This window comes from Carcharodon carcharias, chromosome 20 (genome assembly GCF_017639515.1).
Source record: "Carcharodon carcharias isolate sCarCar2 chromosome 20, sCarCar2.pri, whole genome shotgun sequence".
NCBI lineage: Eukaryota > Metazoa > Chordata > Chondrichthyes > Lamniformes > Lamnidae > Carcharodon > Carcharodon carcharias.
The window spans coordinates 50,040,800-50,068,073 of record NC_054486.1 but is presented as its reverse complement, the minus strand read 5'-3'; the positions used below and the strand labels follow the sequence as shown (position 1 = coordinate 50,068,073).

The 27,274-nt window shown below is 41.8% G+C and overlaps 1 protein-coding gene across 8 annotated transcripts in view; it reads right to left on the bottom strand.

Moving 5' to 3' along the window:
- The window catches only part of ralgapa1 (Ral GTPase activating protein catalytic subunit alpha 1), a 337,589-nt gene that overhangs the window by 56,972 nt on the left and 253,343 nt on the right, over positions 1-27,274 (bottom strand). For all 8 annotated transcript variants that reach the window (XR_005946224.1, XR_005946225.1, XM_041213937.1 and 5 more), the window contains 2 exons: positions 26,935-27,093; positions 14,433-14,560 (listed from right to left, as the gene is read on the bottom strand). Coding sequence is in view for 6 of the 8 variants with exons in the window: in XM_041213937.1 (XP_041069871.1) it covers positions 14,433-14,560; positions 26,935-27,093 (287 nt within the window). In the remaining 2 variants the exon portion in view is untranslated. The remainder of the gene's footprint in view (positions 1-14,432; positions 14,561-26,934; positions 27,094-27,274) is intronic.

Sequence of the window (27,274 nt, the reverse complement as noted above, 5' to 3'; positions counted from 1 at the left end):
CACTAGTGTACCTTCAAATGTCTGTTACATAGGACTCAGAAAGGAAAAAGCAAGAACACTCAATGAACCACTCGATGCCTTGCGTGATGCAGTGGCCTCCTTGCTAAGCCACTTCTACATGGTGCTCCCCCGTGTCCTTGGAGAAGGTGGAGACAGCCTGCACCTTGTCTCGGCTTGCAGCTGAACCACATATGATGATCGTCCTCAGAGTGGAAATACCCGTGGGGGAATCTCAAGAGGTGGCTGCACCTTCATCACCGCAGGAGAGCTTCATTCACTTGACCCTGCAGCATTTATGCTCCCACTGTCAGAGGAGCCAAGGGGGCTGATGATAATGAAGGTATCACGTGATGGTACCTTCCTGGTGTTCCCAGTGACATCCTCAGCCATCGGTGAGCCCTCTGGGTGGTTGGAGGGGAGTGCCAGGTGCGGTGCATCCCCACAACCCAACTCCACACCACCAGTGCCACTGACCAGTCCAGCTACACGGTCTGGCATGCATCATGAAGACCTAAGTGTGTAGTTTCTACAAGCACTCCAAGTACGGCTCTCTGAGATTGACTGATAGCTCCATGGAGGAGCTCATGCGTCCATAGCCCTGATGGTGCATGAGAGCTGTATGGACTGTCTTGTTCTCTGCCCATGAACCTGCACTGCCTCAGAGAATTCTGACATGTGGAATCACATCTGCTGCTGCTGGTCAAGTTGTGATGGTGCTTCTTTGGTAACTTGGTCATCATCTTGGGCTGCTGGTGAAGAGGGTGAAGGTCTCATGGGTTGGACACCTCATCTGTGGGAAACACAGGAAGAGATCATGAGTGCTTGTCTTGGGGAGCAGGAGCCTTTGCAGTGCTGAGGCTTCCCAATGCAACTCAATGTCCTGGATGCTACTGGACAAGGTGGAGCGGAATATACCCCTTGACAAGCTCATTGGCCTCTAATCACCATTTGTAACATCTGTCCATTTTGCTGGGCCCAATTTCCTCCTCATCTGTGATTTTGGCCATTTCCATCACCTAGTTCCTCTATTGCCATGATAACTGGGAGGAAGGTATCCCTCTACCTGCCAGAGCCCTCTCTTGGGCAACGTGAGTCTATTTCTCCTGCAAGGACAAGAGAATACAAAAAGACATTGTTGTTGTCCTCTATGGCCAATTGCACTTGCTCCAAATCACTGGAGGGTGCATATTTCAGTGACGGCAGATCCTCAGCAGTATTATGGCTAAGAGCGAATCTGAGGGATCAGTAAGTACATTGGGCATATACACCTCTCATATTCAGGAGCAGCATGTGCCAAAGCTCATCAGCTGGTGTGTCTTCTGGAGAGTGATTACTTGGAAACCCTCCATGTCCTGAGGGTTGGGGACAGCAGTCACCTTGCCAGAGTGTATGAGGTCATTGAACTTCTTCCTGCTCTGGATCCAGCTGATTGACATTATGCTTCTGCTGCTCTCAGTGGCAGCAATTTCTATCCTGGTCTGTGTGCGTGGCCTCCTGCAGCCACCTTGCAGGCAGAGGATCTCCCTTCTCTCCTTCATGGCCTCCAGCATGACCTTAAGGTTGTCATCAGAAAAAACTAGGGGGTGCTCTGCCCCAGGTTCCAGGCCTCCAGCTTGTCTGAGATGACACAGAGGTGAAAAATTGAGCCCAAAGTTTTCCATGAATCTTCAACATGCACGTTCACCACTCAAACGGCAGCCACAGTAATGGCTGCTGTAAGCAGTTTAAATCAAGTCCCCACTTGAGTTGATCCGCCTCCATTCCTGCCTCCAGGGCCGCTAATTGGTCGCCAAACTGGTCTCTGCAAAGGGCTGCTCTCCACTACACCTGTAAAACTTGGCACTCATTCGTTTCCCTTGGGGCAGAGAGAGCGAAAGAGAGAGAGAGTGAGAAAGGCTTGAAGACTAAAACTGGCAGAGAAATGATTTGTGCACACTAACGTCCAGATCTTGAGATTATACTGTACATCATTGCTGAGTTAATGTCAATAGTTTATCCAGAATTTAGTAAACTTTTCCTGACTTTGGCCTAGGATGAAATTCCTGCCCGAAGTCAACGGACCTTTGGCTGGTTGGTCAAATTTTCCGTTCTGCCTGCAACGATACCCACTGTGGGCAGGACCGGAAAAATGATTCAGAACCAATCTTTGCTGTCAAGTCTGTTTCTGCCTAATAGGGGTGTAAGCCCCCAAATTCTGACATCAAATTAAATGCGTGACAGGTGTGCAGTTAATAAGATTATCTTTTAGGGTTATATCTATTGGTTTATAAGATTATCAAGGTTTGGCACTATATCTTTAAATATAGGTTAAATGTAAAGGGTTATGGGACATGTACTGGAGTCTATTTGACAGAAAACCATGTGGTTTAACTGTTACAGTACTCAGTTATGATATTACAATTTTCAGCAAATCTGTTCTGAAGGTCAAATTTTTAAAAAAAACCTTGGACTGAGTTTAAAGGCTGTTCTCAAAATGGCTTGAGGCTATTACCCCCTGAGGAGACTAGGATGCATTCCTCAGACATAAGCATTTAAAATTCAATGAGTGTTCCAAAAGAGTAAACAGAAACTCAGTGACTTGATGGCTTTTCCTCCAAACACAACACCACTAAATAATAAGGCATGAACAACCTTTAACAGAAACAGAATTACCTGGAAAAACTCAGCAGGTCCGGCAGCGTCGGCGGAGAAGAAAAGAGTTGACGTTTCGAGCCCTCATGACCCTTTGACAGAACTGAACAACCTTTACCCTTTTGATCAATACAGGGGTTTGGAGGCTTCGGATTGCTAAATAGGATTACCACTTGTGTTATATGGAAGATGAGTCAGTATTGTTGTACAGGTCACAAAAAGCTTTGAAAAGGGCAGGAAAGAGAAATATCCACAGAGAAACATCTTCAGAGAGGCAGACAAGAGCCTCAACTCAAGGAAAGAGGGAGACACATCCAGAAACAGATAATGGTCTGCTGTAAGTAATTGGGCAGTTTGAAAGCGCCACACCTGCAGAACCAAAAAAGCAAGGAACCTTCTCTCCTCCCTGTAAACCCAATTCCATCTACTAAGCTACCTGTGAAAGCAACCTCTGGAAAGTTAACTGTGGAAGCCATTGTAGCTGTGGAGATAATCCTCCAACCTCAAAATTTTCACTTCAGACGATGCAACATTTTGACTTCAAAAACTACCAGGTCTGCAACAATAAAGACTGAACTGATTCAATTTTTATAAGTATCATTTTATCTTCATCTGTAACTAATCTTTGTGTATATACGTGTTAGTAACTTTCTCTCTTCTTAAGTAACTTGCAGAGCAATAGCGTGAAATAAACTAACCTTTCCTTTTTAAGTAAAAAGGCTTTGCTGCTGGGTTATTTTAAACTGGATTTCTCACTTCACAGGTAGGAAAATATATACACACACACACAAACACAAATACTTCGTTCATCAGTGACTTTGGGAAACACCTTTAAAGCATTCATGTCACTGTTAAATATGGAGGTGCCAAATAGTTACACTTGGAGATAATGACAGCTATTTTTATGTCCACACTGAGAAGACACTATGTCTCCTAGGACCCAGAAAGGTGTAATCAATATCAGGCTGTAAACAGTCATGCTAGAATCTGTCTCTTTGTTTCTAAGATAAAAGGCCATGTGATCAGAGATAGCCGATTAGCATTTCTACTCGGATACAAAGCTAATGTGTTTCCCATTGCCATGGGAGAAGTGGATAGAGGAAGCCATTTGAGATCAAGTTTTGAGATCTGAGAAAGAAGGTAGTTGCAGTTTCTGGTCTTGTGTGATGTGCAGCCAACTGAAAGGGGAAGTGCAAAAGATATTAGCCAGGCTTGAACCTTAAGCAGAGAAAATGCTGACTCAATAATTCACCATGCCAAATGTGAGTGGGAGCTTGCTCTTAGTTTAAACACCAAATTTCTGAGATGCTGGAGGGAGAATCCCCAAGAAAACTCTCAAGGTGCAAGATAGTATTGGGAAAAAAAAAGAACAGAAGTAAACCCTTGGTAGCTGTGAACGACTTTGGATTGGTTCCAGGAGAATTTAGTGTCTACTTAAGAGACTGAGTAGCGTAACAAATTAGATTTTCGGTTGTCATTAAAAGTAGAAAGGGTATATCCTGTTCAATAATTTAAATTTTAAGTTGCCTAAAAAAAGAAAATGGTGTTTAGTCAATAGTGTTCAAACGCTTAGTTGAATTTCAGTAAACATGAAAAAGCTTGTTGTGTGTCCTTCTTTCAGCTAATACCTGAAAGTTTAAATTTCTCTTTAAACTGTTACGCATCTCTATGGAGATCATAATAAATACTTTTCCCTTTGTGAAGTTTGAACTAGGGTGCCCATTCATATTATATACTCAGCATAATGTGCCATAACAAGCAATATTAAACTGATAAGCTTCAAATCATGATATATCACATCTATAGAGTCAATGTGCCCATGGATTTCAATATCCTTTTCTCGCAGCTACTCACTATGTAAAGATTGTGCTTAGCAGAGTAAAAACCCCGTCCAAAATAATGGCTTGGACTGCACAGTGCCACTCCTAGTATTTAAATTGACTGTTACTGCCATGATCTTTAATTCTAGTTTTCGGCTAGACCAGGTATACTGCTGTATTTTTTTTAAAGAAGTGGTGGTACATAACAAATGTGCCTTCTCGTCAGTTAATGGACAAAGTACAAATCAGTTAAAGTTTCTTGGTTCCATCTCCCAAAACAAAGGGATACAAATAAAATAGTTTAAATCTTTACTATAGCCTATGTTCATACTTGTACTTTGAGAGGGAAAAAGAAACTGCCCCTACTCTCAAATGCTAGGCTGGGAAGGTTCCAGACCCAATTTCCACAGTAGCAGCTTGCCTTCTGACATGCACACCACTCACATAAGTCAAATAACTTTCTTCAGACTAGAAGGCAAATATAGAACATGTACAGCAAATTCCTGGTAACTTTAAAAATATATATTTTTTGACAAAGAAGGAAGTTAGTGTAGTGATTTTGTTAATGTAGAGATTTCCACAAATTGGTGTGGAAACATTACGCAAAATTGAAATATCATGATTACACAGTATCTATAAAATGGGTTCTAATAACACAATGCATGTATTTTAAAAAGTTACAGTAAAAACAAGAAAAATAACTCACTGGAAATTGCATTAAATGAAAGGGAGCCTGAATCTTTGGAAAAGTAATTTTAAAAATACAGAATAGTTAAAATAAAAGAGCTCAATACTGTACTCTGCATATTAATCAAAACAAAATTGAAAGAACAATGTAGCAATTACTTAACTTTGATTTTAAAAAGACTTTAGTTCAAAAAATCTAAAGAGAAAAATCACTATGGCTCTAGTTACATTTTTCTTTTGTCATTCAAACAGCAGTTAAAGAACTTGAATAAATTAGTACAACAATTGCATCCAACTTCTTCAGATGGTCAATGAGAACCTACAATTAAATTCGTCACGAGGTCTCCTCTATGCTGTATAATTTGAGAAGCTATAATGTTGTGATTGTGAATACTCATATGACTATTCTCACAGGGTTAAGTAGACCATTGGTGTCACTTTATTTGAGTTAATCGAAACAAAACTAAGCAGCTAGGTTTCATTGTCTGAACTGAGATGAGTTAAAGCTGGCGAAGGCACTGACCCAAGCTCCCTATCACACTGAACCATATGCCAAGCTTTCCATCATTGACACTTTATCACACAAAATCAGGAGCCATGGCTTCCCTTTGAAAATCCCACTTCACATACCCTCTATGCATTGTGTCACTTGTCTGGGGATGTGTGTTTGACAATATTGCCTTTTCACAATCAGCAGGAACAGATGGATGGTGACAAATGTGGCTTGGCAACTAAAAGTTATTAAAATTTAATAGCCTACACATTAAAAACAAAGGGAGATGCAGAATCTAAGGAAGAGGGCAAGAGACCCAGTTACATTTTGTCTTCAAAAATGGCAAGTGATTGAGAAAAAGGCTGCTGAAAAAAGTGGCGTGACTGAATCGTTCACTAAACTATGGTAATACTATAATGACAAAGTCAATAAACAAGATTCCATCTCTTCACTGGCAGAATATTTAGCGCGATATTTCATTTCACAATTATGAATTATGTACACTGGATCACATAAAAGTAGTTTTGTGTCAGCGACAGAGCTAAAGTTTTTCTTGCGTCAAAAAAAATGCAACTCCCCCAACCTCAAGTAGACTTACTATTAAAGCTAAGAGTTTATTCTTCATGAACCAGTGATTTGCATATTTATCAACTTTAAAATAAAAATCTAGAAAATTGAAAACTTAGTGGTTGAATATAAACTGTTCTTCCACTGGGCAGGAGTACATCAGGCGCCTCATTTGCACACCGTAGCATTTTCCTTTACATTAACTATTTCATAATTGGAGGTCAATTTTAATCACAAAAAGTCAGGGGCGGGGAAGTGCAGCACCTGCCTCCACATTTTTCAAGAGCAGAAGCAGGCCAATTCCGTTTGGACAAGCATGAACTAATCAAAGAGAGTCAGCGCAGATTTCATTTAAGCACAAACTGTGTTTGACTAACAAATTTTTTTGAAGAGGTAACAAAGAAGATGGAGGAGGACAGTGCAATTGTGTATATGGACTTTCAAAAAGCACCTGATAAGTACCACATAATCAGCTCATTAGCAATATTAAAGGCATGGATAAAGGGACAGTAGGAGCATGGATACGTAATTGGCTGAACGATAGAGTGTTATTTTTGGACTGAAGGAAGATATCGAGTGGAGATCTTCAGAACTCAGCATCAGGACCATTGCTGATTCTGATATACATTAATGACTTCAACATAGCTGGTGGGGGTTGCGGGCGGGGCGGGGGGGGGGGGGGGGGGTGCGTGACTATAGGGCATAACTTGGGAGTGCAATAAGCAGTGAAGAATATTGTAGAATTTAAGGAGGACACAAACAGGGGGGTGGAATGGGCAAAAACATGGCAGATAAAGTTCAGTGCCAAAAAAATGAGGTGATGCATTTTGATGGCAAGAATGAAGAAAGACAACACAAGTTTAATGGTACAATTTTAAAGAGGTGTAACAGGAAGCCCAAGGGTGTTTATATATAAATCTTTGAAGGTGGGAGGACAAGTTAACAAATCAGTTAGTAAAGTATTTGAGATCCTAGGTTTTATAAATAGAAGGATAGAGTACAAAATTCAGCAAGTTATTTTAAACCTATATAAAACTGTAATTTGGCCCCAGCTGGAGTAGTGTGTCCAATTCTGCACACCACACTTTAGGAAGGACATGAAAGCTTTGGACAGGGTAGAGGTATATTAGAATGGTTCCAGGGATGAGCGATTACAGTTACATACATGGACTTGAGAATCTGGGGCTGTTCTCCTTAGAGCAGAGGTTAAGAGGAGATTTGATAGAGGTGTTTGAAATAATAGAAGGGTTAGGAAGAGTAAATAAAGATAAACTCTTTCCAACGGTTGATGGATTGATAACCAAAGGGCACAGATGTAAGGTGTTTGGTAGATGAATCACAATAAGAAAAACTTTCATGCACAATGTGGTTAGGATTGGGAACACATGCCGAGTAGGCTATTGTTGATTTGTTATCCATCACCTTTAAAAAGGGAAACAGATAATTACTTGGAGTAAAAAAAATTGCAGGGATAAATGGACAGATTCAGGAAGTGGGGTGAACTGGGTTGCTCTTTGAAAGAGCTGCCACAGACTTGATGGGCTGAATGGCTTCCCTCAGTATTGTGCTGTTCTATGATAATGAATGTTCTGAAGGGTTCTATACTTGGAACATTACCCTACCTTTCTTTGTCAGAAGTTGATTGGCATATTGTGCAATTCCAGCATTTTCTGTTTTTATTTCACATTTCCAGCATACAGCCATTTAGTAAAACAGAAGTTGGGTATTGCTGTAAAAAAAGGTAGTTGTTTTTGCAAAACTTTGTCTTCTACTCATCAGTACAATTCACAAGAAAACACCAATGTTAGGGGAAACAGCATATTTATACTGTATCAGAAGGGAATGCTGATTGGTTGGCAAGTGGACTCCGATTGGTTGAGGCATTGCCATGGGGAGAATGCACCAGTGGATGGTGACTGACAGTTAACTGCCGAACATTGTTTAAAATTTAACCCAGAAAACTTCACCAATTGGTCAAAACATTGCCCTGGGGAATGGACCAGCGAATGGCTGTTACTTATTTTCCATAGCTGAAACAGGTGCAATTTCTGTACATGTTCTTTGTCTGTAAAGAACAGGGCCCTGATATTAATATATGCAGCTCCTAATATATGCAAATGTGCCACACTGCGAGCTTGACATGACTATCTTAAATTGGTTGCCAGCGTAATTCTTAGCACACTGAGGATTATTTAGCAGATGCTGTCCAATCACAGATGTTGCTCAAATTTTTTGCCACGTGCGATATATGACAGGGTTCATCCTCTCGGCTCGCTGCGCCGTATCTAATGTTGGACACTGTCTTATAAATTTTGCAAGCATAGGTTGGTTAGGTACGGTCTGTACCTTATCCATTGCGAACAGTGGAAGGGACATGCTGTTTGATACGATCTGCCAGTCTTTGGGATGCACGGCCTACACAGCTTGCATCACACTGGCACTGAAATTCATGTACCATATTACTCATTTGTGTGATAGGCAGAACGTCATTTTGGCTTGGCAGTAGCATCCAGTTAGTGGTGGGTCTAGACCACCATGATATAGTGCTGCAGTGCAAATATCTATCGCTTCCTTAAGTGGAACATTGGTGAATAGGCTAGCAATATCAAATGAAACATGGGCACAGCATTACTATTGATTTGCAAGTCTTCTGACACTGAAATTCATACACCATATTACTCCTTTGTGCGATAGGCAGAATGTCTTTTTGGCTTGACAGCAGCATCCTATTAGTGGCGAATTGGTCTGCGCAAATGTGAAGGAATCCTTCACTGTATATCTGGAAAACATGCTGCAAACAGGTTGGAACAATTCACCCAGCCATTTGGCCAATTCATGCTGTGCAGAACTGGTCAAAGATAAGATGGGGCATAAAGGGACATCAATTTTTGTGTCTTAGGTAGCCCATACAGTGCAGCGAGCCATGAAGATATAGCACGTCATATATAGCATGGCAAAAATTTTAAGCAACAGGTGAAGCTAGCTGCTTCATGCTGCTACTATGCAGTAGTAACATGAGTGGTATTCGCCACTAATAGGATGCTGCCATCAAGCCAAAAAGACATTCTGCCTATCGCACAAATGGGTAATGTGGTGTATGAATTTCAGTGCCAGTGCGATGCTAGGTATGTAGTTGTATGTCCCAAAGAATAGCAGATTGCATCAAACAGCAGGTCCCTTCTGTTGTTTGTAACAGGCAAGGTATAGACGGTGCCCAAACAAGCCCAAGCTTGAAACTCAAAACATAGTGTCCAACATTGGAAATGGTTCCGCAATTGGACAACATTTGCTGACTAATCCCCAGTGTGCTAAGAATTACGCTGACAACCAATTTAAGATTGCCAGTTGGGCTCGCAATGTGGCTCATTTGCGTGCATTGGAAGCTACATATATTAATATATAGGGCCCTGTTCTTTGCAGACAAAAAGAATGTGTACACACACTGCGCCTGTTTCAGCTAAGGAAAATAAGTGACAGCTATTCGTTGGTTCATTACCCAGAGCAATGTCTTGACTAATCAGAGTCAAGCTGCCTGGTTTAAATTTCAAACAATGCTTGGCAGTTAACTGTCAGTCACCATCCAATGGTACATTCTCCATGGCAATGCCTCTACCAACCAATCAGCACTCTCTTCTGATACAGTGTAAATATGCTGTTTCCCCTGACATTTGTATTTTCTTATGAATTGTCCTGATGAGTGCAAGGCAAAAGCTTTGACAAAAAGTCTCTTTTTCAGCAATTTCTAGCATATGTGGGGTTTCTATTTGTCTCATGTATATTCTGACATGGGATCAGAAATTATACTTATAGCTATTGCTGCAATTCATAATATTCTTTAGTAATTCAAGCAACTGGGCTTCAATTAATACATCAAATAAACACAAAATAATCTAATCTGCCTATGTAACAAATAATGCACAATAAAAGTTTATGCAAACTCTCTTCCCAATACTATAACCTTTTACTTCTTGTGCCTTTTCTCTTGATCTTAGTGATGTATTACAACTGTAATTGCATGATCAAGCCAATAAATGGTTCACAAGGAAGAACAAGCTTCATTAAAGTGCTTTCTTCAGAACAAGGCAATCAAAACATTTAAATGATTGTTGAATTATCATTGATCTGAAAAGAGAAACAGCAAGAACTATCAAAGATAGACAGACATCAATTGTAACAGATTACTATTATTCTGGCTGTCAGGAAGACCAATCCATGCAACATTTGTCAATCAATAACTGCCTTATTAATTGAACAATGAGACATCTAGGATGAAAATGGCCACGGGCTGAGTTTTCAACAGCCAACTCTGGTTTCTGGCATAAACAACACTATTACTAGAAACTTTGCACAAAGTAATAATTATTTCTTCACTGGCTAAAAAAAAAAGCTATACAGGATAACTAGAATAAAAGGAAACCTTAAGATCTTTAAACTGCTTCAGCAAGAGTAAATATTCTTCAGAAATGAAATCAATTTTCGTTGGTTAAAATCACACTTATGTACTTCAAATGTATTTTAAGTCATGTTCGAAGTGTGGTTTGGAAAAAGCATAAATATTAATTGATACACTAAGAATTCATTCATTTCAGCAAGCACTACAGTTAAGCTGTTCACCATTATCAGTAAAAAGATGCAATCTGTGCTTCAGTCTGGCACAATAAAAGGTATGTGGAGTACTTTCATCAATGCAACATGCCAGCACCCATCTGTACAATGTTCTTATTGTACTAGAAGTGAGACAAATCTGAATTCCACACAAATGACTAGATGAAGATGCTGATGATTCTTCATTTTGAGAAGTTGACGTAAAAAGTGTCAAACTCAGTCTCTTCAAGGTTATAACTATTCTTGGAGCTCACCAAAAACCAAGTGCAATTCAACCTGTGGAATGCCTTTATAAAGTGCTAATAAAATAACTATCAAATTGAAATTAAAATGCCATGGCTAAATATGAAATTTGGCATTTCAGCCTTGAAGCATTTCTAATTTAATGCAGGTTCTATATTTAGTTAGGACGTACTATAACTACATTGTAGCAAAAACATACCCTAGATGTCAAATGACTTTCACTTCTTTGTTCCATCATAACCTTGATCTCAGGGAGGCCTAGTGTCTTTTGGCCAGTAAAAGTTGCAGCCATAACTACAGAGCTGGTGATTACATAAATGACTGAACCAGTTTCTGCTGCTGCCCTGAAGTGGAAAATTTTATCAACTCTACTCCCAATTTCCATCTTTTCCTCATCGTCACATGGTCCATCTCTGATTCCTTCCTTTCTAGACTTCTTTCTCCATTTCTGGGGGCAGGCTGTCAACCATTATCTAAAATAAGCCCACCTTGACTACTCTTCCTCTCACCCGCTTCCTATAAGGATTCTATTCCATTCTTCATCACATTTGTTCTGACAATGCTGTAGTCTTCCCTTTCCCTCAACTGAGGACTGCCCTTTACTGTCGTTGAAAGGACTCTACGCTGTCCATTCCATTTCCTTCATTTGTTATCTTCTTTTCCCCTCTTTCCTAGAGCCATGATACCCCTTGTTCTCCCCCTCCCTCCCACCAACCCTCACATTCAACGGATTTTCACCATTTCCAAATACTTCTTATCTTTGCCTTGCCTCTTGGCATTCTGAAAGGACCATTCCTTCCGCAATACTCTGGTCCACTCCTTAACACCCATTCTTCTTTCCGTGGCATCTTCCCATGCAAGCTCAGGAAATGCAAAACCTGTCATCTTACATTCTCCCTCCCCACCACCCATGGCCCAAAACACTTCTTCCAGGTGAAACAATTATTTATTTGTACTTTCAATTTAGTATACCACATACGCTGCCTAGAATTTAGTCCCCTCTACATTGGGGAAATCAAACCCAGAATGGAGGAGTGCTTTGATGAACACTTCTTTGCAGCCCAGCATGACCCCTAGCTTTCGGTTGATTGTCATTTTAATTTTCATCCCACTCTGACCTCAGCCTCTTACACTGTTCCAACAAGGCTCACCCTTCATTGGCACTTCACAACCTTCCGGACTGAGTTCAACCATTTCAGACCATAATTTTTGTCCCCATTTTTTTGGGATGGCAACTATTAGTGATGATTTTCTGATTCCCATTCACAACTCTAGACCAATCTCTAGCTTCTTTCCTTGCCACATTAACATCTGCTTTTGCCTTTCAGTATCAACCCTTCTGTCATTTAACCACTCCTGTCTTCTACCCTATCAAGACCATCTCTTTTTTGTTTCTCCTTTTCTGCATCTGTAATTGATTAAAACCCGCTACACCTCTAAATTCTTCCAATTCTGACAAAACTTGAAATGTTGACCAGTAACTGAACCTGGGGTGAATAATAAGCTGGCATGCTGTTGATAAGTTACTGGAAATAGTAGGAAACACCTTGCATCCTCCTGTTCTCTGACTGATAGATCATATAGCTCAGGCTACAAACTGAACCGAGTTTAGCAAGAGATGAAATTGGTAGAAGTGAAACTCAAGTACAGCAAAAAGAAAAATCACAGAGATTCACTTCACCTACAAAATCTGTTTCAAAATAATAAAATGTTTTGAAACTCTGATTTCAGAGGTTACACCAAGTTTATACAATGTCTATGATGTGAAGTTTATTTACGAAATCAGAAAATCATGTTCCCAGCTGTCAACTACTGAAGCAAAAACTTGCCAAAAGAACCTTGATATGACATGGGGGAGGTGGAAGGGGGGGCAGGGGAGGGGGTTGTTGGTGGTAGTGGTGTGGTAACAGTTATTGTTTTGAGGTCTGAACTACTTTTCAGGAGGAATTGGTTCCTTCTTTGCAATTTCTGGATCTAATTTTAAAATTACCACAAAGCTAATGCACAAGTTATTAGTAGAATACCAAAATATATACAGCTGTTTCTGACATAACAGATCTTCCATCCATGTCACTTGACTATTAGTAAAACTAGCTTGATGGGAGGCAATTATCAATGAAGTTTACCTAAAGGCAAGGGCAGCTATTGGCCATAGTGGAAAAGGTTATGTGTGGTCAGAGAAACTTCAATGCCTGCTTAAAAATATTGCCATTTTTAAAGGAGGATGAATTCACCTGAGTGTGGAAGGTGGTTGAATCAAATGATTTAGAGGTCCTCCTGCACGGGGGAAAACTCGGATTAGACATCCTGGGTGTAAGTGTCTTGCAGTAATTAAACAAATTAGTCTTTTGAGTTAACTTTGTTCCAGGTCTCATAAGGCAAAATACATTTTAAAAATAGGAGGCAGAGACAGGTGTTTGGGATGCCCATCACTGAGAATGACCGATGAACTCTTCTAAGTTTTAAGCCAGATGCTGGCACTATTCAGCAACAATGGGCCTAAGGTTAAATCAGTTGATAAAGACTTAATAGGTCTCAATAAAAAAAATTGAGTTAACTGATTTATGAATTCCATCTATATGCTTCTCCTTAAAAACAATAAAAAGAGACAAGGAGAAAATCATCTGTTGCAAAAGATGGGTAAATAACCTCAATTGTTAACACTGTTGCTCGCTCCATTGATGCAATCTGATCTGCTGAGTATTTCCAGCATTTTGTTTTTTTATTTCAGATTTCCTGCATCCTCAGGTATTTTGCTTTTAAAAATCATATTGAAGCCCTCTAATTGTGTTCATAGGACATCTTCTGTACTACAAAATAGCTATTATTGTGCGAGCTGTGGTGTTCAGACGCAGCAGTAAATACAACACAAGCAAGATTTTTTTCAAATAAATTGCAGCAAAACAAATACTATGTCGAGTCAGAAAGACTTGGTAATCTAATGTAGCTTTATAATTTTTCACTATTACACTTAAATCTGTTTAATTATCTCAGCTTCTCTAAGATGCTTGATAGGTTTTCAAGTTTATTATATTACATCATGGGCTAAGTTGATTGATTTCACATTTTTCCAACTGTTCTTCATATGCTCAGAAGGCTCCTTTATGCTTGTTAGGATAATGAACTAATTACCTTTCTTCCTTCTAAAAACATCTTGCAAATATATTTTTCACAGCTTGGTTCCCAATACAGTGCATGAAGTTTCAGTTTTACCTTTGTCCCCCACAAAAATAAAGACTCGAACATGTGGATTCTTCTCCCAGACACTAGCAGAGGCATTAAAAAACGAAGCAACGTAAATCATTAAATCCATCTTACTTAAGAGGTCTTTGAAGAATAAAAGGGAGCATCTTGATGAAAGGAAAAGATATTTTTAAAAAGGATACAAATTTTGATACAGTGGAATTAGTGATTTTAGTGCTCGACTTGCATTCATTGCTGTAGCTCGGACCAGACTTGGTAGAACTTTCCCATCCACGATTGCACCATCAAACAGTGGACCAAAAAATGGCACCTGTTTGAAAGATTACTTGGTTCAGTTTTACAAAACGATGTATCATCTATTACTGCAATAAGTTTAATAAGATTTCTGATAGCCACATCTAGTTTAAAAAAAAGACTTATGCTTCAATAGAAGGAAATTAAAATAGTAACTGATAAAAGATAAAAAAAATATCTAATTTAAGTCTAATTTTTCTTTTGGCTATTTGAATGGAATGTAGCTCACCTCTCATCTCTATAGCCTCCTCCTGTTCCAAACTCTTCCAACTGGCTGTTCGAGCATCCCCAATACTTGCTCCACCATTGTTGGTGGTGCTTTCAGCTGTCTTGGCCCTAAGTTCTGGAATTCCTTTCATAACCCTCTCCCTCCACTTTTAATATGCTCCTCAAAACCTACTCTTTGATCAAGCCCTTGCCCTGATATCTCCTTCTGTGGCTCAGTGTTTTTATTGTTATTACTTGTTCAACACCTCTAAATACTTTATTACATTAAATGTGCTATATAGAGGTAAGCTGTTGTTAACTCTGGGCTGTGTTCTTTCCTCAGAAAATAGAGGATTAATACACAGGTAACATGCGCACTGAAAGATACAACTGATGTTGAAGAATAGTTCCAAGTCACAGTAGATCGGAAAGCAAATGGAGCATATTCTTCATGTGGATGCATGAGAATGAGAATGCAAAGCATACCTAATGTATTTATTCCTTCAACCTTCACATACATTTGGAAACTACACCAAGGAAATAGAAAATGGTGGTAGGATTAAGAAATGTACTCTTCAGGCCCGTGAGCAACACAACAGTGTTAAAGCATTGAGCTATGAAATGGAAATAAAGTTTAGTAAAAGCATGTGTTCTGCTTCAGGTCACTGCCCTGCAGCTGGCCTTTACAGGACCATATTGGTCCAAGAAGCAGCTGCCATACAAGTAATTACCACTATTTTTCTCTGGTGGATCCTGTGCTGCCAAGGAACAGTACACAGGGATATGAACATTTACTTACTTTGCTAAACATCCTTTTGACAATAGGCTAATATATAAAATCATGTCACCAAAAGAAATTAATTGCATTAAACAGCAGAGATCTTTTGTCCCAGTCGAAGATTAGAATCAATGTCTTTTGCAAATCAACTAATTGATTATTCCATTCAAATGGAAGCGACATTGTGTGGCCAATAAAACATTGGCATGTTATGCCCTCAGAAAATACTACACAACTTAGAATCATTCTCATGCTATATTCTTTTTCCCTGAACCAAAGCTCTTCATTTCCAGCCACGAATGATGGTGGACAATTAGACAACTGATCAGAGAGGAGGGTCACAATGTAACCTCCTTTTTCACTCATACAATAAAGGCGGGGGGGGGGGGGGGGGCCCGCGGGGGATAGGGCAAAGACCATAGAATAAAGAATTGTTCTACACAAGTCCAGAATCAAAGTCCAATGGTGTATTCCTTCACAGAGATCCACAGGCTGAAGACTGACGCTGGATAATTCACTTTTCCAGTAGAGATGACTTCCACAATGGGACAGAGGGGAGGCAGTAGCAGAGTGGTAATGTCACTGGACTAGTAATTCAGGCACCTAGGGTAACACTCTGGGGACTCTGGTTCGAATACCACCACGGCCGATGGCGGAATTTGAATCCAGTAAAAAATATAGAATTGAAAGTCTCATGATGATCATGAAACTATTGTCGATGGTTGTAAGAATGATCTGGTTCACTTAAGTCCCTTAGGGAAGAAAACTGCCGTCCTCACGTGGCCTGGCCTACAGTAATGTGATTGACTTTTAAATGTCCTCTGAAATAGCCTAGCAAGCCACTCCGTTGTATCAAACCGCTACAAAGTCAATAAAAAGGAATGAACCCAGCATTAACCTTGGCACCAGAAACATCTGTCGAAGGGTCATGAGGACTCGAAACGTCAACTCTTTTCTTCTCCGCCGATGCTGCCAGACCTGCTGAGTTTTTCCAGGTAATTCTGTTTTTGTTACGGCAAACTCAGCCCTGTCGACCCTGCAAAGTCTTCCTTACTAACATCTGGGAGCTTGTGCCAAAATTGGGAGAGCTATCGCACAGACTTGTCAAGCAACAGCCTGACGTATTCACAGAATCATACATTACAGGTCATGTCCCAGACACCATCACCATCGCAGGGTATGTTCTGTCCTACCGACAGGACAGACCCAGAAGAGGTGGTGGCACAGCGGGATATAGTCAGGAGGGAGCTGTCCTGGGAGTCCTCAACATCAACTCTGATCCTCATGAAGTCTCATGGTATCAGTTCAAACATGGGCAAGGAAACATCCTGCTGGTTACCACGTACTGCACCCCCCACCCCCCCCCGACCCGACTCCTTTCAGCTGATGAATCAGTACTCCATGTTAAGCACCACAGGGAGCACCAAGGATGTCAAGGGTGCAAAATGTACTCTGGGTGAGGACTTCATGCCCAGCACCAAGAGTGACTTGGTAGCACAACCACAGGCTGAGCTGACCAAGTCCTAAAGGACCTAGCTGCTAGACTGGGTCTGAGGCAGGTGGCGAGGGAACCAAGAAGAGGGAAAACCATATTTGACCTCATCCTCACCTACCAGCCTGCCACAGTCATGGACAGATGCATCTGTATCAGTAGGGGTGATCGCTGCACAGTCCTTTTGGAGATGAAGTCCCATCTTCACAATGAGGATACACTCCATCATGTGCTGTGGCACTACCACAGTGCTAAATTGAATAGATTTTGAACAGATGTAGCAACTCAAGACTGGGCATGCACGAGGTGCTGTGGACCATCATCACCAGCAGCAGAATTGTACTCAATCACAATCTGTAACTTCATGGCCCGGCCTATCCCCCATTCTACCATTAACTCCAAGCCAGGGGATCAACCCTGGTTCAATGACAAGTACAGGAGGGCATGCCAGGAGCAGCACCAGGCATACCTAAAAATGAGGTGTCAACCTGGAGAAGCTACAACAAGGACTACTTGCATGCCAAACAGCATAAGCAGCAAGTGATAGAGCTAAGTGATTCCACAACCAAGGGATCAGGTCTAAGCTCTGCTGTCCTGCCACACCCAGTAGTGAATGGTGGTGGACAATTAAACAACTCACTAGAGTAGGCGGCTCCACAAATATCCCCATCCTCAATGATGGAGGGGCCCAGTACACCAGTGCTAAAGGTAAGGCTGAAGCATTCGCAGCAATGTTCAGCCAGAAGTGCCAAGTGGATGATCCATCTCAGCCTGCTCCAGAGGTCCCCAGCATCACAGATGCAGGTCTTCAGCCAATTCGATTCACTCCATGTGATATCAAGAAAAGGCTGAAGGCACTGGATACTGCAAAGGCTATGGGCCCTGATAACATTCCGGCAATAGTACTGGAGACTTGTGCTAAAGAACTTGCTGCGCCCCTAGCCAAGCTGCACCAGTACAGCTACAACACATGCATCCACCCAGCAAAGTGCAAAATTGCCCAGGTATGTTGTGTACACAAAAAGCAGGACAAATCCAACCCAGTTAATTAGTATCTCATCAGTCTACTCTCCATCAGTAAAGTGATGGAAAGGATCATCAACAATGCTATCAAGCGGCACTTGCTTAGCAATAACCTGCTCAATGACGCCCAGTTTGGATTTTGCGAGGGTCACTCAGCTTCTGACCTCATTACAGCCTTGGTTCAAACATGGGCAAAAGAGCTGAACTCCAGAGGTGAGGTGAGAGTGACTGCCCTTGACATCAAGACAGCATTTGACAAAGTGTGACATCAAGGAGCCCTAACAAAACTGAAGCCAATGGGAATCAGGGGGAAAACTCCCCACTGGTTGGAGTCATACCTAGCACAAAGAAAGATGGTTGTGTTTGTTGGAGGTCAATCATCTCAGTTCCAGGAAATCACTACAGGAGTTTCTCAGGGTAGTATCCTAGGCCCAACCAACTTCAGCTGCTTCATCAATGACCTTCCTTCCATCATAAAGTTAGAAGTGATGATTGCACAATGTTCAGCACCATTCACGACTCCTCAGATACTGAAGCAGTCCATGTCCAAATGCAGCAAGACCTGGACAATAACCAGGATTGGGCTGACAAGTGGCATGTAACATTTGCACCACACAAGTGCCAGGCAATGACCATCTTCAACAAGAGAGAATCTAACCATCACCACTTGACATTCAATGGCATTACTAGGATCCCCCACTGTCGACATCCTGGGGGTTATCATTGACCCGAAACTGACCTGGACTAGCTATATAGATACTGTGGCTATAAGAGCATTTCAGAGGCTTGGAATCCTGCGGCGAGTAATTCGCCTCCTGATTCCCTAAAGCCTGTTCACCATCTACATGGCACAAGTCAGGACTGTGATGGAGAGACCAAATGTAAACTGGGCGACCGCTTTGCAGAACACCTGCGGTCTGTCCGCAAGAATGACCCAAACCTCCCTGTTGCTTGCCATTTTAACACTCCACCCTGCTCTCTTGCCCACATGTCTGTCCTTGGCTTGCTGCATTGTTCCAGTGAAGCCCAACGCAAACTGGAGGAACAACACCTCATCTTCCGACTAGGCACTTTACAGCCTTCCGGACTGAATATTGAATTCAACAACTTTAGGTCTTGAACTCCCTCCTCCATCCCCACCCCCTTTCTGTTTCTTCCCCCTTCCTTTTGTTTTTTCCAATAAATTATATAGATTTTTCTTTTCCCACCTATTTCCATTATTTTTAAATCTTTTTAAATCTTTTATGCTCCCCCCACCCCCACTAGAGCTATACTTTGAGTGCCCTACCATCCATTCTTAATTAACACATTCGTTTAGATAATATCACCAACTTTAACACCTATGTGTTCTTTTGTTCTGTTGTCTGTGACATCTTTTGATGATCTGCTTCTATCACTACTTGTTTGTCCCTACAACCACACCAACCCCCTCCATTTCTCTTTCCCCACCCAAACCACACCGTTCCACCTTAAACCAGTTTATATTTCACCCCTTTCTTGGATTCACTCAAGTTCTGTCGAAGGGTCATGAGGACTCGAAACGTCAACTCTTTTCTTCTCCGCCGATGCTGCCAGACCTGCCGAGTTTTTCCAGGTTTTTGTTTTGGATTTCCAGCATCCGCAGTTTTTTTTGTTTTTACATTAGTGTGATGGAATACTCTGTGCTTGCCTGGATGAGTGCAGCTCCAGCAACAGAAGCTTAACACTATTCAGGGCAAGGCAGCCCACTTGATTGGCACCACACCCACAAATATTCACTCTCTCCACTACAGGTGAACAGTGGCAGCAGAGTGCACCACCTACAAGATGCACTGCAGAAACTCACTGAGACTCCTTAGGCAGCACCTTCCAAACACATGACCGCTACCATCTAGAAGGATAAGGACAGCAGATACATGGGAACACCACCACCTGGAAGTTCCCCATCAAGCCACTCACCGACCTGACTTGGAAACATATCACCGTTCTTTCACTGTTGCTGGGTCAAGATCCTGGAACTCCCACCCTAACTGTACTGTGGATGTACATACACCACAGGGACTGCAGCAGTTCAAGGTGGCAGCTCACCAACACCTTCGCAAGGGCAATTAGGAATGGGCAATAAATGCTGGCCTAGCCAGCGACATCCACATCCCCTAAACGAATAAAAAAAACAATAGGCACGTACAGATGAATTAGTGCTGTAGACAATGGTACAGAAGTCCCATTAGAAACAGTGTAAATGGGGGTCAGGGATTCACCTGGACTGAGCCCTTGTTCTGAGCTGCTGCTTGCTACATGGAAGATGGCAGACTAAGCTTTGCAGCTCCACAAGACAATATTACTCGTTTTGCTAGCTGGGGTGGGAGGGCAGAAATAGGGCCATGTCACATGGCTCCTACCTCTCCACTGTGACAAAAGATCTGTATCCCTTTGTCTGGGTCCTATGTTCTATCAGATGAATTAACAGCGGTTGGGCAGGCCTGGTTTGTGAAATGTAGACGGCCTTTAGTTCCCTTTGAATTTGGTCTCTGCAGCCCTCATGAAGGTCTCTTCATAAATAATGAGATGTTAGCTTCCCTGATACTGCCAGAATGGCTTCCGTCATTTTAAAGTCTTCGTCCAGTTTTTAAAATTTTAGGAAGTAGCCATTATCATATAGATATATTCCATAAAAATATAGTGTGAGGTCTTACAGGTGCGTTTTTGAATGCAGGTTTCATAATATTTTTATTGGGGAGAAATGGGAAATGTTGCCCCTTAACTTGGGACGTCAAGAAAATAAAGTGAACAGTGAAGAGCACCCCGGCTACTGAGACTTTTGCACTTGTAGAGGAATTGTCATGGAAGGGAAATTCCATATGGGGAAATGGCGAAGCAAATGTCCCAATAGAATGTTATATAGTCAATTGTTCCCTTTGGCATAACATACACCCCACAAAGAGTGTGAGTGAAAAAGAATTATGAATTGATATCGTAAGTCAAAACAAATGGAGGGGAAAAAGGAAATCTCTAAACTCAAACTGGCCGATAAAAACCATCAGTTGTAAGATTGTTTCACCAAAAGGAAGGTTTCTGGTTAAAAAAATTATTAGGAGTATTGGAAGAGGGACGAATCAGGATGAGAGTCTTGAAAACGTGTATTTATTTCTCAGTCTTCAGTTTTTTGTCCGAAAAGACAATGCACTTTTTAATTTAATCTCTTAATGTTGGAATCATGCTGCAATGGAGTGCATGCTTTATATTTTTAATTGACAGTAGCTGCCAACAACTGCAGAAAGAATAGGGAATTATTGCAAGTGTATAAAAAAGTTTATATTGGGTTGGGGGGGGGTGGGGGGCAGGGGTGTAGAAGCAGACTCTGCCTTTAACCTGTAGCCTTGGGAATAAAGACTGGCTTCAGATTCATCTTCTCCTCAATGTAGGAATGGTGACTGTAATACATCACTGGCTTGGCCAGCATTTGTTGCCCATGAGAAGGTAGTGGCAGTGAGCCGCCTTCTTGAACTGCTGCAGTGCATCTGGTGCAGGTACAAGTGCAGTGCTACTTGGAAGGGCGATCCTGGAATTTGATCCAATAACGGTGATAGAGTTCCAAGTCAGGATGGTGAGTGGCTTGGAGGGTTCCCTTGTGTCTTCTGCTCATGCCCTTCTAGGTGATAGAGGTCATGGGTTTGGAAGATGCTGTTGAAAGGGTCTTGGTGAATTGCTGCAGTGCATTATGTATATATTACACATTGCTGTCGCTGTGCATCAGTGATGGAGCGAGTGAAGGTTTAAAGTAGTGCCGATCAAGGGAGCTGCTGTATCTTGGGTGGTGTCGACCTTTGATTGTTGGAGCTGCACTCATCCAGGCAAGTGGACAGTATTCCATCACACTCCTGACCTGTATCTTGTAGATGATGGACAGGCTTTGGGTATTCAGGAGGTGAGTTACTCGCCTCAGAATTCCAAGCCTCTGACCTGCTGTTATAGCCACAATATTTATATGGCTGGCCCAGTTCAGTTTTTTGTCAAGGATATTGATAGTTGGGGATTCAGCAATGGTATTGCCATTGAATGCCAAGAGGAGATGGTTAGATTCTCTCTTGTTGGAGATGGCTATTGCCTGGCACTTGTGTTACCTGCCACTGATCAGCCCAAGTCTTGTTCAGGTCTTGCTGCATATGCACATGGACTGCTTCAGTATGAGGAGTTGCGAATGGTACTGAACATTGTGTAATCATCAGCGAACATCTCCACTTCTGACCATGTGATGGAAATACTGTGGCCACAATAAAAGGTTAGGGGCTGTGTATTTCCCTTGCTATTCTGTATATCAGTTAACAGTTGAAAATCATGTTGGAGGCAGAAAAATGGTACAAGAACCTTAAAGATCGAGACACCCAATTTTTGAAATAAAGTTTCTTCCATAGCCTTGTACATAAAAGAAGTTAGAACTGATTATTAAGAATCTGAAAACTGATTCCAAGTTTTATTCTCAAGGTCGAGAAATACTGCACACAAATAGAGAAAACCAACTCGATATGGAACTCTGAAATTATATAGTCAAAATAAGCTAATTGAAGGCTATTTTGGCCAGTGTGTGAAAACAGGCACTAAATGAAGACAGTGCAAATAAAAACTAGCCTATTTGAAAGCCTGGACTGGACTTGGCACACAAGTTAATGCTTCCTGCTGATTACCATTATTTGAATTTGCATGAAGGTGCTAAAACCAACACCTGCAGGATTAGCACTCAAATACTGATTAGGCAGTTTTCACCGAGCAATATATGTGTGCATATGTGTGCTGAAGCAGGTTAGGCTCAGTTGGCTAGATGGCTAGCATGTGGTTCAGAATAACATCAACTGCGAGTGTCTATGGTGAAAAGAAAACTGGGCATGTGGGAGCGACGCTCCTTCTTCATTGCGGGTAAGAACCTGGTCATCAGGAGTGAGGCACTCTCGCTGTTGCTGTATGTGGTGCAGGTCTGGCCCATTCCAGAATCCTGCACGATGGCAATCGCCCGAGCCACCTTTCGCTTTATCTGGAGGTCGAAAATGGATTGTGTCCACAGGGACGTGATGTACAAGCTTCTAGATAAAGGAGAAAAAAACTTCCCAACTGATGGCCACCTTTGTGTGCGCCTGCATCAAGCTGTGCGTAGACACTCGGTACGCAAACGCCAAGTGGCTCTACGTGCTGAGGTTCTACCTGTCCTCGGTGTTGCGAAGGATGGGTCTGGCCACGCTGCCGCGGAACGCTCCAAGTAGTTGGACCGTGCTGTACCATCTGTCCCTCTTGGAAAAATTTATGCAGAGAAACACCTTCGACCACAAGTCCATCAGGAAGTGGTCAGCATGTAACGTCTTAGAGGCCCCACAGGAAAAAGGAGAGGGTGGATCCTGTGGGATGGTTCCCCGAGCAGACTGTCAGTCATTTGGCAGAATGCCTCATCGCCAGAACTTTCCAACAAGTACCAAGATGTAGCTTGGCTGGTGGTGAGAAACGCCCTCCCCATCAGATCCTTCCAACACGCCAGGAGTCTCACCCCCTCTGCACATTGCCCTCGAGGTGGCTGTGGTGGGGATGAGACCGTTGTTCACCTCCTTGTGGATTGTGCCTTTGCAAAGAAGGTCTGGAGAGAGATGCAGTGGTTTCTGTTGAGGTTCATCCCGAGAGCAGTTCTGTGACACAGGACTCTGTGCTCTACGGGCTGTTCCCCAGGGACACACCGAGACAAACATCAACTGCAGCTGGAGGATCATCAACTCGGTGAAAAACGCTCTTTGGTCTGCCCGAAACTTGTTGGTCTTCCAGCGCAATGAGTTGTCCCTGACCGAGTGTTGCAGACTGGCACATTCCAATTGTCCAGGACTACGTGCTGAGGGACGCATTAAAGCTTGGGGCAGCTGCCGCAAAGGCGCAATGGGGAAAGGTCGCTGTCTAAGACCTTTCTGCCACAGTGCACCGAGGGACTGGGAACTGTTGAGAGCCTCTCGGGCTGTACAGCTCAAAATGAATGTATGCAGTGAATACTAAGCGTATTATAAACGTACTGAAGCACCTCAGAGTGCAACACGATGTATGTTGATAACTCCAACACCATTGTCTGATTGTCTGCATTGACCATATTAAAATGATTGTAACATTCATTGACTGTATTGATGCACCTTGTGATACATGTGTAAAAGTTGAATCTGATTGTACTTATGTGATGGTGATTTTGAAATGGTTTGGAATGTTCTTCCAGATATTTTATGAATAAAATATATTTTTCATTAAAAAAATCAACCGCATGGGTCCAATTCTCATTCCTGCTGAGGTAGACTTGGGACCTTTCTCCTCGCCCTGCTCCACGCTTGATGTGGAATGGCACTCCTCAAGCCGTATAACCAATTGTCTTCAACAGAGAGAGGTGCCTACAGTCCCTTATTGACTATGGCTAATTATCTACCTACCTATGTGTAGGCTTCTTGCACTCAATCCCACTGAAGGTGCATTGTATGCTGGCTAGCGAATAGTGACATGTTGCAGGATGGCTCGGGGACCGAGGGGCAGGGCATACAAATTCTTAGGCACAGCACTGGAGGCTCAGAGGAGAGCTCTCCTGTATCTGCAAAGGGAAAAGATGCCATCTCACCTTCTTGTCCCTCTCTCCTGCAGCAGCTGGTACTGCGCTGTCTGGCCGTATACTCTCCTTCCATTCTGTATCTAGTCAAGTGGGACCCCTAGTAAGCACACCTTTTCTCCTGGTGACTCCTATAAAAGGTGTCCAATAAGGTGGAGTAGGAGAGCAATTATTCTTTTTAGATGAAGTGCTCAGAGAATTTGAATAATAAACATTGGTAGAGTGTTAAAGTCTTGACAAAGTGTCCCAGAAAGTTTCTTCCCCTTCTCAGCTGCAACAGCAAGTTAACATGAAACGACAAGCACCCCTTTAAGCAGTGTTTGAAATCGACATTAACACCATTTTTACTTTTAAACAGCTGGTCACTATTGAAGCAGATATTAAGCATTAGCCATCAAAGTGTCATGCAACCTCTTTCATGAGTGTCAACAGCCCTTAACAAGACTCTGGGCAGCCATTCCTAATGCAGCCATCAACTCCTTACCAAGATGGCATCTTGCACTAAACTGGAGGATTGTTAACACTTTAATGCGCTGGCAAAAACTCCCCCTACAGTCTCCAGTAATTCTGCTCCATTGGCATAAAAATAATAATATTCATATCTGGAGGTTGAACGTTTGAAAAAATTTCAATGCAAACAATATGGTTTTGTAATTTAAGAATATTATAAATGTTACTTTGTTTTAGAACACAAAGTTATTGCATATGTGGCTATTTCTGGGATGTACCCAAAATAAAATGCTGGATTAAAAATACTCAATTGCTTTGGAGTGGCTTGAGAAATTCTGATGGTTTCCGGGATACCTGTAATAGTGGGTGGATCCAAACACAAAGGGTGGAATTTCAGTTCAACAGTTTCCAGTTTCTTGGCCCTTACAGGATCCTCTTCACCATGGAAGTACAAGCCTTCTACACCTCCATCCCAAAACAAGACAGTCTGGCTCTTCTCCACTTCTTCCTGGAACAGAAGCCCAACAAGTCTCCATCCACCACCACCGTCCTGCATCTGGCTGAAATTGTTCTCGAATCGAACAGCAACTTCTTCAACTCCACTCAGTTCCTCCAAATAAAAGACATTGCTATGGGTACCTGCATTGGTCCTAGTTATGCCTGCCCTTTTTTGTGGGATATGTGGAACACTCCTTGTATCATTCTTACTCAGGACTTCTCCCTCATCTCTTTTTCCAGTATATTGATGACTGTATCAGTGCTGCTTCCTGCTCACACCCTGCGGAGGGGTGGTGGCAGAGTGGTATTGTCACTGGACTGGTAATCCAGAGACCCAAGGAAATGCTCTGGGGACAGGGGTTCAAATTCCACCATGGCAGATGGTGAAATTTGAATTCAATAAAAATCTGGAATTAATAGTCATAGAAGATGCAGCTCTTGCTCTTTTACCTCTTCTCACCATCCAAGGATCCAAACACTCCTTCCAAGTGAAACAGTGATTTATTTGTACTTGCTTCAACTTAGTATATTGTATTCACTGTTCATGATGTGGTCGCCTTTACACTGGGGAGACCAAACATGGACTAGGTGACTGATTTGCAGATCACCTCTGTTCAGTCCACAAGCATGACCCTGAGCTTCCTGTTGTTTTGTCATTTCAATTCCCCATCTTGTTCCCACTGGCCTTTCTTTCCTTGGCTTGTTACAGTGTTCCAATGAAGCTCAATGTAAGCTCCAGGGGCAGTACTGCATCTTTCGACCATTCTACAGCCTTCTGGACTCAACACGTAGTTCAAAATTTTTTGAGCATAACTGCTGCTTCCATCTTGTTTCATGTTTTGCTTTACTGGTTCATTTGTTTCTCATTTCTTTCTTTATTCCTTCACTTTGCATTCAGCAGCTGCTATCCAGCCATTCACACTTCACCTGTACATATCTTTTATTTCTTTACCTATCACATTACATTCCCTTTCAATTTTGTACCATAGAACCTTTTGTGATTAAAGCTCTTTGATCACAGATCTTTCCTTTTGTTCTTCCCCACTCCATCCTCCTTTCACTTTCATTTCCATCTTTCCTGAGTTCTAATGAAGCATCACTGACCTGAAACGTTAACTCTGTTTCTCTCCACTGATGCTGCCTGACCCCCTGAGTACTTCCAGTATTTTCTGATTTAATTTCAGAATTATACCAGCAACTGCAGTATTTGGCTTTTGTATTGTTGCAGCAATTAAATAAATTGTGCTACATTTTCACAAACATGACTTCATTAAAATAGTGTGTAAAATATTTTGGTATTATAATAATTCAGTTCTATATAGATACAAACACACTGGAGGATTTCCTTACCTCAGGCTTCTTCATTATGTGGATACTGAACATATAATTTTTCATTGGATAAATAACAATGAGGACATCACCAAACTCTGTGGGAATAATTCCTCTTCTGTAGTCTCTTGTATGCTCTGACCAGACTATGTGCACTTCATCATTCCCTAGGTGTCTTAACTGCCCAAAATAAAAGAGAGAAGGGTAGAGCAGAAAAGCATAAATTTCAATATTAGATAATGTGAGCAACTACAAAAAAAAAATCATTACTCTAGCCTTAGCAAATGAGCTCTATGGTTGGCCATTGCATTTTTTCTGGTTTGCACCAATAGGTTCAGAGAACACACATACATATGACATG